Here is a 20,144-nt window from a genome sequence, read left to right as displayed (position 1 = left end):
GGTTCCACTTTGCACAGCACATGCTTTCGGCAGGGGATTGGGCAGACCTCCGTATCTCCTGTTTTGTCTTCGATTGTTGTTTCCCTTTCTGGTTTTGCTTTCCACCTGTCCGGAAACATTTTCTGAGAGGTCATTGGTGCTTCCTAGGGGTGGGGAGCTGCTGCTAAAGAATTCTCTGTTCTAATTGGTAAAGGACTCCTTAGGGATGGAAATGGAGTAGCCTCTTTGATGGGCAACTGTCCTTCCATAATTACCTTGCCTTTCCTCTCAGGATGCTGACATGTGCTCTGTGGTACTAGTGTTCATTCCTTGTCAGAGTCTAACTTTGTCCCTAGTCATGTAATGCCTTGCACAGTTGGTCTGGGAAAGCTCTAGCCAGAGATCAGTCCTTGGAGCATCAATCACTGAGCTGAGGGTAAATCTCACCAGGGACACCTTGTTATATTTTTAAAATAATGTATGCACTTGACACAAATCTTCAGTGGTAATAACAGCTTTGAGAGTAGTTATAGTCACAAAAGGGCAGCCTGAACTATCTTAAAGGAGGAGTGGTATTTTCCTTCTGTGGTATAGGCTAATTCTAGGTAAAGAAGCTCTGAGTCATTTTAGCCATTTAGGCTGAGAGTGGTCCAGCCTAAGGCATTTCTTGGTCTCTGGCTTGCAGATCGAGCAAGCCCAGCATGGTCTGAAAGTTACCTTGCTTTTCTGGGCCTGGAGTTTTGGGGATGGACTGAAATTGGAAAGGGGACTACTCATAGGACTGAAGTTCTCCTCAGCAACTCTCTGCTTCTGAAAAACCAAGCTTGACTTTCATTCTACCTCCCTAGAAAATTACTCTCTGTTGTCATCCTCAACAATGGCCCTCACCCTATGTTACAGGATACTCCAGATACCTCCCAAATGCAATAGGCAGACCTAGAAGTGATTGCTTTGTACAAATGCCTGTCTAGAAAAAACTGCCATGAGTTGAATAATAAATACTTGATATTTTGTCCAGATTGTGAGAATGACAACTTTAACTATCTTCCAATGATTTTGCAAGAACAAATCATTATATTTGCAAAATATTTTAGGCCAAAGTGTTTTTCTTTATCTCTGAGACATTGTCTATACAATTACAAATACGAAGTGGGAATATATAAGAATCATTTTAATAAGGACACCAGCATTTTTAAGGCATGCTTTTTAAAGAGCAGATTTCAGAGTTCGCATATCAGCTGTCACTTAATTGTGGTAAGTGGGGTAAGTTACTTCAGCTTCTTGTCCCTTAACTTCCTTAGCTTTACACTGGATATAACAATACCTTCTTATAGTGTTGTTCTGATCTGAAATTGGGGTAAGAGGCACATACCAAGGGCTTGTGAGTATCACCTCATATCATCCTCCGAGATGGGAAAAAGTGTGCAGTTACCCTGGTGATACCAACACATTGTCATTAGATTGTCATTCGAACTACCGGAGCATGTTTAAATGGTATCAAAATAAGACTGTAGGGTCCTGGTTAATTGAAATGGCAGGGCTGAGCAGATCCCTTTAGAGATTAAAACTGAAAATGAATAGAATTAATTATTAGCTCTATTCTTTGTCAAAGAGACTTTGTGGCAACTGGTAATATGTATTGGCAGCCTCAAGAGACTGAGCTCCTGGGAAGTATGCTGACTTCTCTGAAGAGCAGAGTGAGTAAACATCTTCTCTGCTTACCCTGTGTCTTTCTCTTACACATGGGATTCACAGCAGAACAGGGAGGTTCACCTCACCAAGAGCCTTGAGGGCTTACTCAGATTCTAAATGACCTGGACTGCAAAAATCTCTGAGGCTAAGGACTTCAAGAATAAGCATTAGAAATGCAACAGATTATGACAGGATTATCCTCCTAGCATGGAAAGGCAACATGGTATAGTAGAAAAGAGCTTGAGTTTGGGAGACCCAAGACCCATAACCCTGAATGGAATTGTTCTTCTGAGCATGACACAAAGGCACAGCTAACAGGGAAGGGAGCAAGCCCAGCCTGTACCTAGAGATCTAATTTTCTACAGACATTGTAGTTTATGGATGAAGGGCTGGGTTCAATTTCCTTAGGAGGAACTTCCCACTTTATAGTTCTCTCCTCAGTGTTATTAATCTACTACCTGCTGTTTTCTTTTTCTTTCTTTTCTGGGAAGAAACCATGTATGCCTTAATGAAGGGACTTTTGAAGCACCATATTTCAGATGAAGCTATATATCTGAACAAGTGTGTCTCAGTGAATGCGAGAGGAATGTGGTGAGATATGAATGGGTTTGTGGAGCCACAGTTGCTCAGTGACAAGTGGTGGGGCTAAGAGTTTATCTTTAGCCCTATTTTGGTCGCAAAGCTATGCTCCTTATATAGTAAGATCAGTAGTCATAATTGTTTTAGTCTTTTTCCTATCATGTGCATGGTACATGACTAAGCTGGGACTGACATTAATGTCACTCTGGAATCTATGGGAATGGAGAGAGGCATGTTCTCTTCTCAAGATCCTTGTAAATATCTTCATATTTATCTGAAGTTTTAAATTGGTTTCTATGTGTTTATAAGTTCCAATTATATAATTCTAAGGACAAAGGATGTATTTTTCATAGTTCAGAAATGTATTTGTTAAACTCATATTTTTTCTTAGCGTTATTTTAAAGGCAAACTAATCAATAGAAAAAAATAGATATTTTGATGTTAGAAAGCAGAGCAAACACTGGAAATTAGGGTATGTTTTTGGATCATACAATGGCTGGTATCTAACTTACAATTAATACATTTTTAAAAAATAATGAATTAATTAATATAATTCTGAAAGTTTTGGGTTTCTTGCTTTTAAAAGACTTACTTTGAGCAGAGTAGATTTGTTAAAAGCATAAATTCTGTTTATAAGTACTTTGTGTACATTTTGTTTTCAAATAAAAAGTATGTGTGCAACTGGGTGTGGTGGGAATAGCAATGACCCAGGAGTTCAGAGCCTTTGATTCCAGGCCAGGTACCAACAGTGAATGGTAGAACGGCCTTGAGAAAGTGACAGCTCTGTTGAATTTTAGTTTCCACACGAGTGAACTGATTGATTTGGAATAGGTTACTTCTAACATGCAACTTCAAGTTTCCATACCTGAATAATTCAAGTTAAGGAATTTGATTCTAAATTTAATAAACACTACATAGTGCCTACTATGTGCCAGGAAATATTATAACTTTATAGATATAAAATAAAATCAAAAGTAAGTGCTTTACAAAGTAGGTAGTGATATAATAATTGTAACTGAATCATAGCCCATCATTGTAAAGTATAAGCAAATAAAAGTTGCTATTAAAAATCATAGTTAATTTATTAAAATTCAATACATAATAGAGGTAAAATAACACAAAGTGAATTAAGAAGTAAAGGAAAGATAGATATTCCATTAAGCCACTAAATAAAATTTATGTGACCAAAATAAGTGATATTTGACTTGAGAGAATATACTAAAACACACATGATTGCACATCAGTGTCATGGAAAATTACTTATCTTTCATAAATTTGAATTTCTTACATACTAACTTACATAGAATAAAACTTTCATAAGAGGAAGGCATTCTACCAGTATTACATCTTAATATAATACTCGTGAATGCTTCAAGTGAACAGTTTATATTAGAATAACAAGCTGGAAGCTATCACATGATTCCAGTAAGCAGTAGAGCTTCTAAATATCAGCAAGGCATATGGAAGATATGCATTGAGTACGTAGTTACTTGTAAGCCTAGCATAAAAGGTAACACAGTAAAGGATTTGACTGGAAAGCTACCAACATCTTCAGTTCCTAGGCTTGTTCATGTCTTGCATAGTTTTTTGTCCAGTTTAACAATTTCCATGACTACTAAATTTTTGTCCCCTCCTATCACCTCTTTTCCTCCTACTCATCCTTCAAAGCAACTCAGGTACAACTACTGACAATCTTTTCCTGAGCCAACACTCCTGGATCCTCTTGAATGCCCCCTAGTTACACAAAGGATTGAATTAAGATTCCATCACTATGTTTCTATATAGTCTTGGATAAATCTCTAACATGTTTCCATTATTCAGCTTCCTACCTATATTGTGTTACATTATTGGCCCACAGTCTTTTTCAATGTGCTTTGTGAGCTCCTTGAGAGCAGGAATTATATTTAATTTATCTTTGGATCTCCAGAGATTTTTGGAGCTATAGAGTCTTACATAGCACATGATGCAAATTCCATACTTAAGAATTGTTTGTTGAATGAATAAATAAATGGATTGTTGACAGTAGTACTACTAAAGTGGTTTAGACCACTGGGTCTCCCTTATGCTTTATAGTGTGATTAGAAACTGTAATGAGAATTGACTGTTCCAAGGGAAACATTGCAGTGATGGATTTATTTCTTCTACATTATAGAGTATCTTTATAATCAATTGATGTATCCTAGAAAGGCCCAGATTCTATCATCAAGGAAGACTATAGTTTAGATATTTAAGAAGAAGAAGAAGGAAGAAAACAATACATGACATCAAAGAGACTAGCATTTACTAAAATAAAGGAACACATGACAAGGGTCATACAGATGTTAGAGATGTTAGAGATAAATCACCTGGATTTGCAAAGCAGACGAGCTAGTTTGGATCATTATGACTCATGACCTGCTCCCAGCTGTAAAGGTTCTGGACCCAGCAATGGTCAGGTCTAAAGAAATTGGCACATATCCCAAGCTCACTGGAGCTTGATAAACCAAAAGACAATGACTAGACCAACGGGAAAATTAATTAATCATGATTTAAACATGAATTCAGAGTAATGAGGGCTGGATGGCACTGGGGACACTTCAGCCATATGATGTAAATATGTAAGTCAATATGGCCTTTCTCTCCAGCATTTCTTTCTCTTAGGCACAGACACAGGTATGTGCCATATGTAGCAACTATTATAGTTTTTCAGGTAGTTAACAGATGGCATTCAGCCACAGAGATCAATATAAGCTTTATGGAAGAAGTGGCCCAGGAAGGCCTTGATTCACAAATGCTTCTGTTCATGAGCAGCTCAATTTGCAAACGAAGAGCTCAGCAAAATTCTGTTTCCATTGATGAACTCCACACTGGGTGATGAACATGACCACAACCATCTTCCCCACACAAACACGAATACAGACATCTTCCTCACTCTGACATGTTGTGGCTTCCTCTAGTTAAGATCACAGCCACAGATCTGTGCACGCTTGCTGTGAAACTTTTTTTTGCGTGCTTTGTAGCACATACAGCTCTGCACAGTATTACTCAATCCAGCATGGCTCCAAAGAAAGCGCAGAACAAACATGGTGGTAAAAAGAAAATGCAGAGCAGTAAGAAAGGTGATGAAAATGTGCAGAGCAATAATTAAGGTAACAAACTGCTGAGCAATAATGGTAAGAAGATCTTGAAGAAAATAAACATTGAATTGAAGAAGAAAATCATAGAAAAGTATGAGCATGGTATTCATGTGAGTACAAGATGGTGAAGTTGACAATCTTGACTTTTTCTTTTTGTACCGGGGAACAAACTTGTGTCCTTGTGCTTGCAAGGCAGGTGGTGGAACCACTGAGCTAAATCCCTGGCCCCTTGACTCTTTTGAAGAACAAAGAAGATGCTATTAAAGGAGCTGATGTGGCAAAAGGAGTAATGATGTTAACCAAGCAGAGGACACAGTGCTGGAAGAGGTGGAAAAACTTTTATTAGTGCAGTTGAATGAGAAATAGCAGCAGGTGATAGTGTTAGTAAAGCTATGGTCTGTGGAAAATGCTAATAATTTGCACAATGATTTTCTGCAAGAAAACCCCTCTCATGGATGAATTTAAACAGTAGAGGGTCGTTTGATAAATTCCACAAGAGAAGTGACATCCATGGTGTGATGAGACATGAGAGGCTTCCAATTCTGACAAGACTGCTGCAGAAGCCTACAAGAAAAAATTCACGAAAATCACAAAGGCAGAAGGATACCTCACTCAACAAGTGTTCAGCTCTTCTGGAAGAAGATGCTGAACAGAACCTATATCACACTGAAGGAAAAGGCACTGCTGGGGTACAAGCCCATGAAGGACACATCGGGCCTTTTGCTGTGTGCAAATGCAAGTGCCCATTTGAACACTAAGCCACTAAGCCACTAAGAACATTAAGGAGTGGTGGCACATGACTATAATCCCAGCACTTGGAAGGCTGAGGCAGCAGGATTGCTGTGAATTTGAGGCCAGTTGGGATTACATAGTGAATTCAAATCCAGCCTGAACTACATAGCAAGACCCTGTCTCAAAAACAACACCACCAAAAAAAGATTAAGCCATTCCTGGTATACATTCCCCGACCCCCCCCCATGCATTGAAGAAACAGAATGTGAGCAAGGCAAGAATGCCTGGCATGTGAAGGGCCAATGCAAAAGCTTGGGCCACAAGGCAATTGTTCATGGAATGGGTGCATGAGATATTCACATCCACCATTAAGAAATATCTTTCTAACAACCAACTGCATGAAAGGTGTCTTCTTCTTTTAATGGACAATATCCTATTACATCCTACAGCCTTGGCGGATGATATGTATGCTGAATATGACTTCATAAAGGTCAAATTTTTCCCCACTCAACAAGACATCTCTTCTTCAGCCCATGGGACAGCAAGTGATCTGCAACTTCAAGAAGCTGTACACAAAAGCTCTCTTCTCCAGGTGTTTTAAAGTCACTGAAGAGATGTCCTTGATTCTAAGAGTTCTGGAAGAAACATTTCAGTGTTCTCCACTGCATCAACCTCATTGACAAAAACAATGACAAGAGTATGGGTCTGGACATCAATGGTGCAGATACAGAGGAGCTTGAGGAGGGCATAAGGAGGAGCTGATAGTGAAAGAACTTGCTGAACTCCAGAGTGAGTAGCAGAAGGCACTTGTTGAGGAGTAGTCCATGGAGAAAGAGGAAGACAGAGGGGAGATTAGCAGTGATGTGATAAAATCCATTATGGAAAAATGGAGTGAGTGCCAGGATTTCCTTGAGAAACATGACCCCAACATAATTGTAATCAACAGAGTATTGAATCTGATGAACAATAATGTAGTCTCTCATTTCCAGAGAGTTATACAGCACAGGAAAAAGCCAGTGTCATTAGACAGATTTTTCATCAAAATTGACCCTGCAGCTAAGAGACAAAGAAGAGAGGAAACCACATTAGGAAATCTCCCCAGTGTCCTTATGGAAGGGAAGTCTCTCTCTAAACAATAAGTCTTTCCTTCCACCTTCCTGTCCTCCATGCCAGAAATAGTCACCTTGAGCAAGCTAAGTGTTCTCTCTCTCTCTCTCTCTCTCTCTCTCTCCATACTGTACTGTACTATACTATTTCATTCTTGTGGTTAAAAATAGATATGATTCAGAATGTATTAACTTATCTACATTAAACTTTCTGGGAAAATTTTATTTAGTTCATGACCAAAATCACTTCATGACCAGAATTGTAGAAAGAATTAAGTTTGGAAAATGAGGTACCACTGTACTCCAATAATATCTTTTAAATTGTTTAGAGTTGGCAAGTGTGACTTGAAGAACATTGTAGGCTGAGGCAAAAGGAGAAGTAAAGGAAGCAAGTGCTCATTTTTGCTGGATACAGTATAAGTGATGAAGAGTAGACTCCTAAAATCTCCAGGTGATGGTGATGTGTCAAATAGACTTTTGCATAAGTACTTTCTAACATGAGCCAACTCAACTAACAGGAATGCTATGGAAAACAGAAACAGGACCTTTGTGAGAAATTTGATTATGAAGGATAGCTGGAACTATCATGGATGGTCTTGAAAGTCAATTACAAAGTTTAAATCTTACTCTTCATCCAATGGAGAGTCATAACAGAAAAAAACATAATTAGAACTGTACTCTGAGAAAACTAATTTGGCTTTAGTTTCTGGATTGGTTTGGAGGAGTAAATCCAAGGGGCAGAGGCCTTTGGGAAACTACAGAATCTATAAGAGGGTACTGAAACCAGGAAAAAGTCAGCTTTGATGAAGCAGAGAGAAATTGAAAGGTAGAAAACAGGAAATACTATAACTTTTTGCTTACACACATATGCATTTGCACACACACACACACACACACACACACACACACACTACTCCAAAGGAAAACATTACTTGTGTCCTACATATTTCAAATAAAATATAAAACAAAATCTGTTCAAATTTATATGAAATTCTCCATTCATAACAAACAGAAGACTAAAAAAATATTTGATCCACTTAAGAGATGTGATTGATTTTTAAATTATCTAAATATAAAATGAGATTTTTTAGCATAAGTACAATAGATATCTGTACCTAAAGGAACAGCTCAAGGGAGCAGTATATAATATATATATATATATATAAACTTTCTCACAGGCACTTTCTAATTTGAGCTCACCCAACTAACAGGATTGCTGCAGAAAACAGAAACAAGATCTTTGTGAGAAGTTTGATTACCTATATGGCATCCTAGAGGAGAGGAAGAATGAAATGACACAAGCCATCACCCGAACCCAAGAGGAGAAATTGGAACATGTCCGGGCACTCATCAAAAAGTATTCCAATCACCTGGAGAATGTATCGAAGTTAGTTGAGTCAGGAATTCAGTTCATGGATGAGCCGGAAATGGCAGTATTTCTACAGGTAAGCCTTTTCCTCAGCACCAAGGAAACAAACTCAAAAGTTCTATCCATTAGTTGTCATTGTACTTCCATTATTTTACCTACACTTTATTTTACCAATTAAAATCTTTTTCCATTTGGCATTGCTTAAGTAGAAGAACATTCTGATAAAATAGCAGTTACTTCTGACATTTAGCAATGAAGCCATGAGATTCTCAGGGTCAACAAAGGAAAGAATTAAGTCTCATCACCCCCTGTTGAAAAGAGTCTAAGTAAACTTATCTTTTGTTTGCTTTCACAGAATGCCAAAACCCTGTTACAAAAGTAAGTCATTTTATTTAATGAGAAAATGCATATTTTCGTTTTTACCCATGGCTATCAAATTTTAAACAGTGACAAAAAGTGACAACCTGTCTCTGTTGCAGAATCTCGGAAGCATCGAAGGCATTTCAGATGGAGAAAATAGAACATGGTTATGAGAACATGAACCACTTCACAGTCAATCTCAATAGAGAAGAAAAAATAATACGAGAAATTGATTTTTACAGAGGTTTGTTGTTCTCTTGACCATTTGGCCAAAATTACAGGTGTGGGAAAACTGCAGAAGAGTTGGGTGGGAGGAAAGGGGGATTCAGAATCACCATCAGAATGGATATCGACAACTTTACAAGGGTTATGATCCGATGTGAAGCTCAATTTCAAGATTAAATAGTTTGCAGAGAGTGCTTATTTAGCTTTGCATATTATAGTGCCTATTTTAATAGCATTAGCATGAATTTGATTCTGGATTGTCAAATACTTATAATTGGTAGTGATTATAACCCATCAGCCATGGTGAAGTAAATTGTCATGAAGAGCAAGGTTAAGAATAAGATAAAAATAAAACATAGAACATCTGGACTACATAAGGTAGTACATCAATTTGATGAAATGGGAAAGGACAAGAATAGTAACAAGTCAAAGAACAAGTCAAAACCTAGAAATAAACCTAGGTATATGTATGTGATCATATGTATTCCATGAGAGATAAATATAGACCTAACACTTGACCCAGAAGTCCCACACATGGAAATTTATCCTGACAAAATAAATGAAAAAAGGAAAATAACCTTGGACCTGACCCACACTTTGATCACCTTGACTCATCCTAGCCCATCTAGATAATAACACCCATCAGCTAGATCCCTCAGGTGAATCAGCAGTCACAGATGTAATTTTAGAGGCAAATCTTCATAATGGGTCTGTTTAAAAATTTGCTTAATTGGGCCAGGGATTTAGCTCAGTGGTGCTGCCACCTGCCTTGTAAGTACAAGGTCCTGAGCTCAACCCCCAGTACCAAAAAAAAAAAAAAAAATCACTTAATTTTGCCTCAGGGAATATCAATGATGCCATTAATTTTGGCAAAAATTGATGTATTCACTGAATGAGGTAAGAAATTAAAACAAGTGTTTGTTTTCAGAAATAGAAAAGAAGGTTATATTTCCATTTAATTTGACTGAGGTAAGTGACTGTCCCAATCCTCTGGAATCTTATAGCTGTGCTAGACTATGAGCAGCTCCGGAGGCTGCACAGTGAGGGTGGGACTTAGTACTGGAAAGGAGAGCAAGGAGAATCATGATGATTCCTTCACATTTCTCCTCTCTATATTTACTAAAACACAAGGCCCCAGCACAGCCCATTTGGACCACTGTCAAGTGTTTATTGGAGAAGACTTTCTTAGCCATGACAGTTCCCTTAACCATAGGTTCTGGCCATGAACTTTTTCTATAGCTGCAATGGTAATTATAATGAGTTTAAAATCACATTATCTTCCTAGAAGATGAAGATGAAGAAGATGAAGAAGGAGGAGGAGGAGAAAGAGAAGAAGAAGAAGAGGAAATAATAGAAGTGGAAGGGGTAGAAAGTGTTCAAATAGAGTCATCAGGAGAAGATGAAAGTCCAGAAAAAGCCTCCGAGTCCTCTCAGCTGGCCTTGGAGCTTGAGGCTGCCCTGGGGACACTTCCAGTTTCCTCTCCAGAGCCACTTCCAGCCCTGCCACCTACTGAAGATGCCTCAGTGACACAGGTAACCATTCAGGGGTTACTTTTTACAGCTTGTGCCTACTTTCTGAACTCCCCAAAGAATTTGCTCTCCCTTAAGAATAGCTATATGCCAGACATTTGTATGTGACAGACAAAACCTTTCAGGAAAGTCAGAATATCAGAGAGAAAAGTTCTCTAGGTGATTCAAAAGGTTTATTATTGTTATGACTGGTTAGCAAAACTTAATACCACCTTCTCACCAAGGAAACTGAAATATGAGGCAATTTTTGTCTGAAAAGAGAGAGAGAGAGAGAGAGAGAGTGTGTGTGTGTGTGTGTGTGAGAGAGAGAGAGAGAGAGAGAACTGTTAATTCATAGAGAGCTGCTATGGATATTTGGTTTGCTTTGCGTTGCTTAGTGAGTACAAATATAGGGTACAGTGTGAGAAATAGTATGAGATGTGAAATAAGATTATACCTTTAGAACTTTGAATTTTCTGTAGATAATAGAGGATATAAATAGAGAAGCCACACTTCTTTATGGTCCTGTTGCTTACCCTATAATACAACTAACTGTTATCTTTCCTTCTGTGGGCAAGCGAATGAAGCCTGGTTTTCTATGTTTGGCATTTGTCGAGACTGTGTGTTAATAAGATTATTTAAAACATATTTTTGGAAATTAGATCCTTTCAGAAGCTGTACTTGATCAGCTAACCTTATGTTTCTAGGATGTCACAGTCCAGTTTTCAAGCTTTTTTGCTGACTTCATGATGCCTCAGCAAACAGGATCCAACTCGTTAAATTTGCAGGAGCCCCAGTTCTGTACCTCCTTTCAGTGTGGCTTGAAATTATCTGAAGAAACAAAGCCCAGAGGGAAAATTTAGATATGGAATTATATTCTCTGCTCCTGTCTCCATAGGGAAACCAGGCTAAAATACTATTTATACTTCCTAGACTCTTGAAATTCTGGGTCTACCCCTTGCATTGAAATTAAAAGAAGGATAGTAATTAAAGAGGGTTTAATTTGATCAATAAAGTCAATTGCTGATTTTTAAAAAGCAGTTTAGAGGCATACATTAATGCTAAATTCATTCTTATCAGTAGTTTGACCTTTCTCCAATACCTGATATTTTATAAGCAACTTTCATTTGAGGTTTCTGCTTTCTATCTGCCTGAGCTCACACCTAGTAACAGTCAAGTGCAGAAAGCAAGAGCAGGCACAGCCAGACGCCAGACACAGGGCACTATCATCAGTATTCTGCCCCTAGCACTTCCAGAGACTGGGATGAAATAAGCAGTCACTAAATCAGGGACTGATTTAGAATCCATAATGTTCAAACCCAAAGGGAACTAAAATCAACTACTTTTTCTTCTTTTCTTTTTTCTTCTTTCTTTCTCTTTTCTTTTCTTTTTTGTTCCTTGTTTTTTTTTTTTTTTCTTTTTACTTTTGAATTTATCTGTCCTGATTAAGAGTGAGGTTCTGCCCACTAGCTCTCAGCAGAGCACAGAGTCTGAAACTCCAGTCCCTGAAGCAGCGGAAACTGCGGATCCCTTGTTTTACCCTAGTTGGTATAAAGGCCAAACCCGAAAAGCCACCACCAACCCACTTTGCACCCCAGGGAGTGAAAGTCCGGGGCAAATAGGGTCTCCAGGTTCTGAGAATTCGAATGTGCAGATGGCAGAAATGGCAGACGCCGCAGCCAATGAGAGGGCAGCAGTGAGTGGTAAGGAAACTAGTTCACCTGCAGCTGCTTCTCAGGTTAGTGCCCATGCTCTTGTGTCTGAATGCTTTTCCATGGCCCCTACAGTCCTACTGGCATAGGGCACAACAAAAGAGAAGGGCTTTCAAAAGAGGTGGAAGAAATCATGACCTTGGGGGTGGGGCAGAAACAACTCATGCTCCAATGCTGGCTTGTTTTTAAAGCATTCTGTCAAAAAACAAATTTGACTTCACTCTGCCTATTGGTGGTGACCTCAAACCTGGCTTCCCAGGGGATAGGGTACAAGCAAGCCTGCCCGCCCCAAGCATGTTGCTAATAGCTGCTTTGTCTGTAGTGACTGGCTGGTGTCCCTAGTTCTTTGTGATGTCCACCTGCTCTTACTCAACCTTCCCTTTAACTCTCTTGGGCTCCTAAAGACTAACTATCTGCTTCTGTGTCATTCCTGGCAGCCCTCAAGGAGCTTATTTGAATTAGCTTTAAGTCTGCTCTTGGAAAATAACCTCAGATACATGGTTTCCAGGCATGTGTTGGCAATAGCTAAGCAAAGATAGATTTGGCTCAGTTAAACTTGTGCACCCTAAGTGTGGGCTCCTGGAAGCAAGACAAGCAAGGTTTTCTTGCATCTTTAAAACAGTCTCTTGATCATTTGTTCCTTTTTTATAATGAATGTTTGAAGCACACCCTTCCTAATGCCTGATTAGATATCTGCATGTCTCAAATCCACAGAAGAAATCTTGTAGTTTCTTTGTACAAAAGAATGTTCACAGTCACTTCAGACTCTTGAGCATTCGTAAATGATGTGTGGGGTATGAGTACTGACCCAACTAGAGGCTGTCAAAGAAGTGTCCTCCAGTTCTGTGCTCCTGGGTCATCAGATGATGAGGAAAACAAACATCAGAAAATGACTCATTTTTCTGATTGTGCCTGCTCAAGTGGACCTCAAATTTCATGAAACAATAAAAGGAAACGATTTGGGGAAATTTTTAAATAGCATGCTTGTGTGAAAGATACTTATTTTTACAGATGCATAATGACAAAAATAAATGTTTGGTGTGAGGAAACCTTTGGAGGAGGTTTTTAGGTTTAAAAAACAAGTGGATTGATTATTTCTAGAAAGATTATGGAAAGTCTTATACATATTAGAAGTTGAGAAGGAAGAGCAGTAGGGCAATTTCCCCATGAGGAACATGTAGTAGGTCTTAACCCCAAATGAAAAATCAATCTAAATGATGCTGAAAAATAGTTGTGATAAAAATCAGTGAAGCTTTCTTCTTGTTTTCTCACAGGAGTTAGCAATCTGCCTAGCACTTTTGGCTTTCCTTATACTTCACTACATCTGGAGTCAGATTCAGTGCTTGATTTTTGCTTTAATGGGTAGGAAATATTTTCTTTTCCCTTGGCTAACATCTCACGTAGTTTCTTTCATAATGTTCCTCTTCCGTAGGCCTAGAGATTAATTTCTCCCCAAAACTTAAGGCTCTGTAATCTAAAACTATGTTCACATAAAACAAAAGGCCTCAAGCTCCCTACAATGCAATCACCTTGAAGCACCTTTCTGAGGAGAATTGCTGCATTGTCTGTTCCTGCATGGAGGGGAACTTTGACTCAGAACAGTGACTCACGGGCAATTATTCAGTAATCCAGTCTAAGTGACCCCTCCAGGACAACCATGCGGGAAGCCAATTGCACAAGGTTTCCATGATTCTGTGAGGACTAAGGACTCCTAAAATAGAGGGAGGAACAGCAAATGACCCATTCAGGAACAGGCAGGGTTGTTACAAATTAAAGAGGGGCATTTCCTCTACTTATCCAGACATGCTCAGGAAGTGGCTGGGCAGTGGCTCTCAGGGACATTGTGCTTGACAGTCCCTACACAGGTAAGCAAGTGGAGTGTATTACTGCTCAGTTCTCTTTGAGCTCTCGGTCTCTGCAAGGTCTGAGAAAAAGAAATTCCCTTAGAGAAAGGTGCCCTGGGTACAGCAACAACTGTTGGAGTGCCTCCAGATGACATCTGAATAATTAAAAAGAAAACAACAATCCCTGCCTATTATCTCACTTTTCACATAGTCAAGCCTTTGCGGATCACTGTAATGATGTTTGCTTTGGGACTGACTTGGGACTCCTTGAATAATCTTTTGAAGGTTTCCAGATTCATTAATAATATTTTAAAACTGCAAACACCATGAGTAAATGACCTTGCTGGCTTCAGCGCTTGCTCCCTGTGCCCTTGGCTCAGAAGCAGTTTGGAGTACCTGATACTGAAAGGCCTGAGCTATTTCTGGCTCACTGACTTTTCCTGAGTTGAAACTGACTGACTTAGCAGCTCCCATCAGAGAGTTCCTTTTCTCTTCATTACCTATCTGCTCAACGATGGCAGTGGGATATTCACAGGTCCCTGCCACATCAGTAACATGTGAGCAGGACCCACTCTCACATCTAGTGGTCAGTTGTGAATCTGCGCACTTTCAAATGTTTTGAGACATTATATCCGCTCAGCTATTTCTCCTCCTAATATTGCTTGTGTAAAAAGCAGTGGACATATTGGCCACAAACTCAGGGGAAGGGCAACTGCGGAGGGAGAAAACATGCTTTATTGGAAGCAGGACCTAATTTTGGATCTGAACAATTGTCTGAAGAGTTCTATTTGTATTCTGAGAATGTGGGTTTGGGGCTTTGTCACCAAATGTTTATCTTTTTAATACTCTCTGAGGCTGCAGGGGGAGTGTCATGCTTCGTGGCTGCCATCCACCGAGCCCACATCATGTACACTGACATGATATGCCTGTGTGGTATGATAAGGGTGACGCAGGTATGTAGGGTAGGGTGCAGTGAATTTACAGTGGATTGATTTTTAAGACTGGAAAGCACTTTGCTTGTGTAGTTCTTTGTGTTTAAGAAAGGGTATTTCACATAAATAAGCAACTTACTTGTGACAGGCTCCCAACCACTCTTTTCCCTGAAGTGGTATAGGGACAGTTCAATAAAGACCTCACTGTAGTAGCACATTTCTCAGTGTTACACCACAGAACCCAATTTACCAGATTAGTATTTGTCCAGTGTAAGATTAAGCCATTGGAATTTCACACTACATAACTAGGATCAAGAGTTCTCTTAATTTACTGTAGGTCTCATTTCTCTTTACTAGATGGTCTCGTATAAAGGAGTGGTATTGCCTAAGAAACTCTTAAGCATTTCAGGCTCATTTATGGATCTTCAAGCTCACTTCAGCCCCTATCAGCCCAACTGCAAACCTTTTAAGGAGGCAAATGTTCTATTTCCAGGTGTTTTTATCATACCAATTAACACAGTGAAACTTGCTCTAGACTCAAACACACAAGCAGGTTATGTTTTAGAAACCTGCCACAGCAAAAACTGAACATCAACTCATTCTACTAGTGGTGGATGGAGTGCCTACATTTGTTAGAGAAGAGGAATAGTATTTACTTCCCCATCCTAGTTGTCTAAGAAAAAACAATTTTTTAAGGTTTGAATTCAGCCCTGTGGTAAATTTGAATTTCAGGGAAGGTGCTGATTTCCGTCTATACTTTTACAGAATGCAAAACTACGCTGAGACTCTATACATGAACTGGCCTTTGTCTTCAGAATTATCCTCTAAATTTCTGCCCTTCTTGGCCATGCTTGCTGTATGCTAAGTTGGTGCAAAGAGAGTTTGGTAGAAATAACATTTGTATGTTCTTCATGTGTTAATTTTGAAATTTATTTTGAAACACTCCACCATAGCCTAGTCAATCTCAGGAAAGAAGGCAATAATGAAATGGGAGAAGGATGTTGTGGGACAGGTTGGCTGCAATCTTGAACTGTTTTCTATTGCTCCAGACTACATAACTTACAAAGAATAGAGGTTTACTTTGCTCACATCTCTGGAATCTGGGATGTCCAAGAACATGGTCCCAGGATCTGGTGAGGGCCTCCTTGATACATTATGACATGATGGTGGGCATCACATGACCAAGCAGAGCAAGCGTGCTAGCTAGCTAGTATCTCTCTTCATCTTCTCCCCACCCCAATCCCCATGCCAAAGACTGAACACTACATCTCCCCCACCAGCTTTTTTTTTCTTTAATCTTGAGACAGGGTCTCATTAAATCATCCAGGCTTGGTTTGAACTTGGAATTCTGCTTCAGCCTCCCAAAGTACTGGGATTACAGGTATGTAGCAGCACGTCCAGCACTTCCTTTTCTTATAAAGCCACTAATGCCATCATGGGAGCCCTACTTCATGATTTCATCTAATCCCAGTTTCTTCCCAAAGTCCCCACTTCTAAACACTATTAACATATAAATTTGGGGATTAAATTTTTTTTCAGCTTTAATTGAGTTTATTGGTACATTTCAGTGATACAGTACAGTTACATTCATTGTTGGGATCTTGTACCTCCACATGACAAGTCTTGATTCTCATTTTTTGGGGGGGATTAAATTTTCAGCACATGAAATTTTGCGGGGACACAGTGAAATCAACAATTGCCCTTGGAAAGCAGTCTCTGAGTTGAGGCCTCATTTCCAGACACACCATATTGTAGATATTATCCAATCTGCTTCCATCTACTACCCCTTCTTACAACGTTTACCTTCATAGCAAATCTGAGTGTTAGCACAGGACTAATCCCATTCCCACCCACTCCCTGTGGACAATTGGGGGTGTCAGTGAGAATATGTGTGGCAGTTACACTTATACAGAGGTGGGAGCAACAGCAATAAATGCCTGCTCTCTGTTCTCCTCTCTTCTCACTGTGGCATAGTGGCCACACGTGGAAGAATCTGTCCAAACCATTTAATAGAAGCTGTACAGAGAAAAAGGGTTTCCAGAGAAATGTCCCCATCTTTGCTAGATTAATTCACCAGCTACTCTGGCTGATACTTGAGCTGGACACAGCAGCTGCCTCAAGGCCAGAGGACACTCCCCCACATCTCCCTTTAACATACACACACATACCACACACACACACACACAACACACACACACACACACACAAGCAAAAAGCAAGTGCCTTGGAGATAGAGACTCTGATATTGAAATATTTGTAATTTCTCGGGGTGTAAGGAACAATAGTTTATGTATTTAACCAGAGCATGAAGTTGTCTTGTTAAGAGCCTCTATAAACTTTACCAGATCATAACTATTTATTATTTCAAGAATAGAAATGTACTTCTCACATCCCATTCTTCATGACTGAATATAACAAAGAAGTTGGGTAGAAATTTTCCCAACCTCAGGACAGTGGAAAGATCGGTGAATTAGGAGAAAGAACTTTGGTTCTAATCTATGTCTCACATTGGGAATTCAAACTTTTGGAGTCTCAGTTTTCTCACCAAGAAATAAAGGCACTCCTTGATGAATAGATTAAACTATTTACACAATACTTGGCAGTGAAGAATCTACTAGTATGATTTTTATAATTTGTTTCAAGATGTTTCACAGGGAGGGTTATGGATTTAGGCCTGACACCAGTCATTCTAAGTGACGATAATAACAATAGATTCTCCGAAAATAATCTATTACATTTCCCAAAATATAGTTTTTGTCTTGAAGGTCTTACATAAACCCCTCTTTGCCATACTGATTTCAAGTATTTTCCTAAGCACCCATTTAGCTAAATGTTTTTATGGCTGCTCCTACCTCCTTTAGATGCCATAAATGTCATAAAATCTATGATGACTTCACTCTGAACCCCACCTAAAGGTTCTTATTTGCCTGGCCAAGAAAAGACAAGGTTTACACATTAGAGGCAGTCACAGAATGTTGGATAGAGGAACAAGTAAAAGATAGGTAACTTTTAAAGTCAGCATTATTGAAGTGTACATACACTAAAATTTACCCATTTCAAGTGCACAGCTGAATGGGCTTTGACAACTTCGTAGCATTATATAGCATTACATTTAAGATACAGAATATTTCTATCACCCATGTAATTTCCCCTACGAGCCTTTAAAGTTGATGGCTTCCCTGTATCCCAGTCTGTGACAACCACACTGATACATTTGCTTATTATTATAGTTTTGGCAGTTTTGGGTCATATAAATAATAACATACAGTGTATAGACTGTTAGGGCTGCATTTTCACTTAGAATAATGTTTTTGAAATTTATTTGTTGTATTGCATGTAACAGCATCTTAATTTTTATTCCACTGTGTAGATATATCAAAATTTATTAATCTATGCATCATTGATAGATGATTGTGTTCTCAGCAGCTTTGCTTATTATAAATAAAACTGCTGTGAACATTCACATGTGGATCTTTGTGTGAATCTATTTTCACTTCTCTTGAATAAATACCTAGGAATGGAATTGTTGGATTGTGTGGTAAGTACATAGTTAAATATATATTTTCATAGTTTTAATTTGTATTTTCCTGCCAATTAATGATGTTTAGCATCTTCTCGTGCTTTTCTTAATCATTTCTATATTTTCTTTAGTGAAATGTCTGTTCATATCTTTTATCTATTTTTTATTTGATGATTTATCTCCTTAGAGAGAAATTCTTTATGTACATAGGGTAAAATTCCTTTAACAGATAAACGTTTTGCAAATATTTTCTCCAGATGTTTGCTTGCCTTTCCATTTCCACAGCAGTGTATCTTGAAACAAAAATATTTTTAGTTTTTAAAGTTCAATTTATTTATCTTTATTATTTATAGATTTTTTAAGTTCTATTTAGAAATACTTTCTTAATGTAAAATTACAAAGATCTACTCCCATGGTTTCTTCTATAATTTTTAATAGTTTTGGCTTCTAAATTAGATCTTAGGCCACTTTATTAATTTTCACATATGTGAAGTAAGGATCAAGTTTAATATTTTGCGGTTTTGTTTTTCATACAAGTATCCACTTGTTCTAGGGAGAAATTTTAATTTTCTTTTTGAAATAATACAATCCTGTCCTTTTGAAAATTCTATTTTCCATATATGTGTGGGGCTATTTCCGGACTCTATTTTGTGCTGTTGATTTGCATATTTGTCTCTTCACCAATACATATTGTCTTGATCATTACAGCTTTATATAAGTCTTCACATAAAACAAATTCTCCAATCCGGTTTTAATCTGGTTTAAAACTTGTTTTGACTCTGTTAGTTTTACTGATCTTTTTAAAGAACCACCTTTTAGTTATATTGGTTTTCTCCACTTTTCATGGGTTTTTCTGTTTTACTCATTTTTGCTCTTTATTATTTTCTTCCTCGTGTTTACTTTGTGTTTAATATTCTTGTCTGTAGTATTTTTAGAGTGAAAACTTGGATTATTGATTTGAGATCATATTATTTTCTAATATAGATATTTAATGATATAATTTTTTGGCACTGCTTTAGCTAAATCCTTGATATGCTGTATTTTCCTTCAGAATATTGTCTCATTTACCTTATGGTTTCTTCTTTGACTCATGGATTTTTTAGGTCAATGATATTTAAATTCTAGATATTTGGACTTTTTCCGAATCTTCTGTTTGACTTCTGGCATAATTCTATTGTAGAGGGAAATTATACCTTATATGTTCCCAATCCCTTTATGTCTGTAAGTATTGTGATATGGCTCAGAAATGATCTACCTTGGCGAATGTTCTGTATGCCCTTGAAAACACAAGTATTTGCTGTTCCTCGGTACAGTGTTGCATAAATATCAATTAAGTCAACTGATTGATGATGCAGGGCAAGTCTACTCTACTCATACTGATATTCTGTTACCAATTTCTTAGAGAGGAATTTTAATGTATTTGATTATGATTGTGGGCTTACTCATTTTTTCCTCACTGTCATATCAGA

At 38.2% G+C, this 20,144-nt stretch overlaps 1 protein-coding gene across 2 annotated transcripts in view; it reads left to right on the top strand.

The window, feature by feature from the left end:
- The window catches only part of Trim55 (tripartite motif containing 55), a 41,684-nt gene that overhangs the window by 11,580 nt on the left and 9,960 nt on the right, over positions 1-20,144 (top strand). Inside the window, exons 5-9 of one of the 2 annotated variants that reach the window (XM_033760664.1) lie at positions 8,416-8,649; positions 8,929-8,951; positions 9,053-9,177; positions 10,444-10,691; positions 12,118-12,405. In XM_033760664.1, coding sequence (XP_033616555.1) covers positions 8,416-8,649; positions 8,929-8,951; positions 9,053-9,177; positions 10,444-10,691; positions 12,118-12,405 — 918 coding nt within the window. The remainder of the gene's footprint in view (positions 1-8,415; positions 8,650-8,928; positions 8,952-9,052; positions 9,178-10,443; positions 10,692-12,117; positions 12,406-20,144) is intronic. The other variant, XM_010611446.2, reaches the window with a different exon arrangement.

Source organism: Fukomys damarensis, unplaced genomic scaffold, assembly GCF_012274545.1.
Source record: "Fukomys damarensis isolate Sample0158 unplaced genomic scaffold, DMR_v1.0_HiC HiC_scaffold_5, whole genome shotgun sequence".
NCBI classification, from domain to species: domain Eukaryota; kingdom Metazoa; phylum Chordata; class Mammalia; order Rodentia; family Bathyergidae; genus Fukomys; species Fukomys damarensis.
Note: the sequence above shows the minus strand (reverse complement) of the source record. Positions and strands in the feature narration are given on the sequence as shown.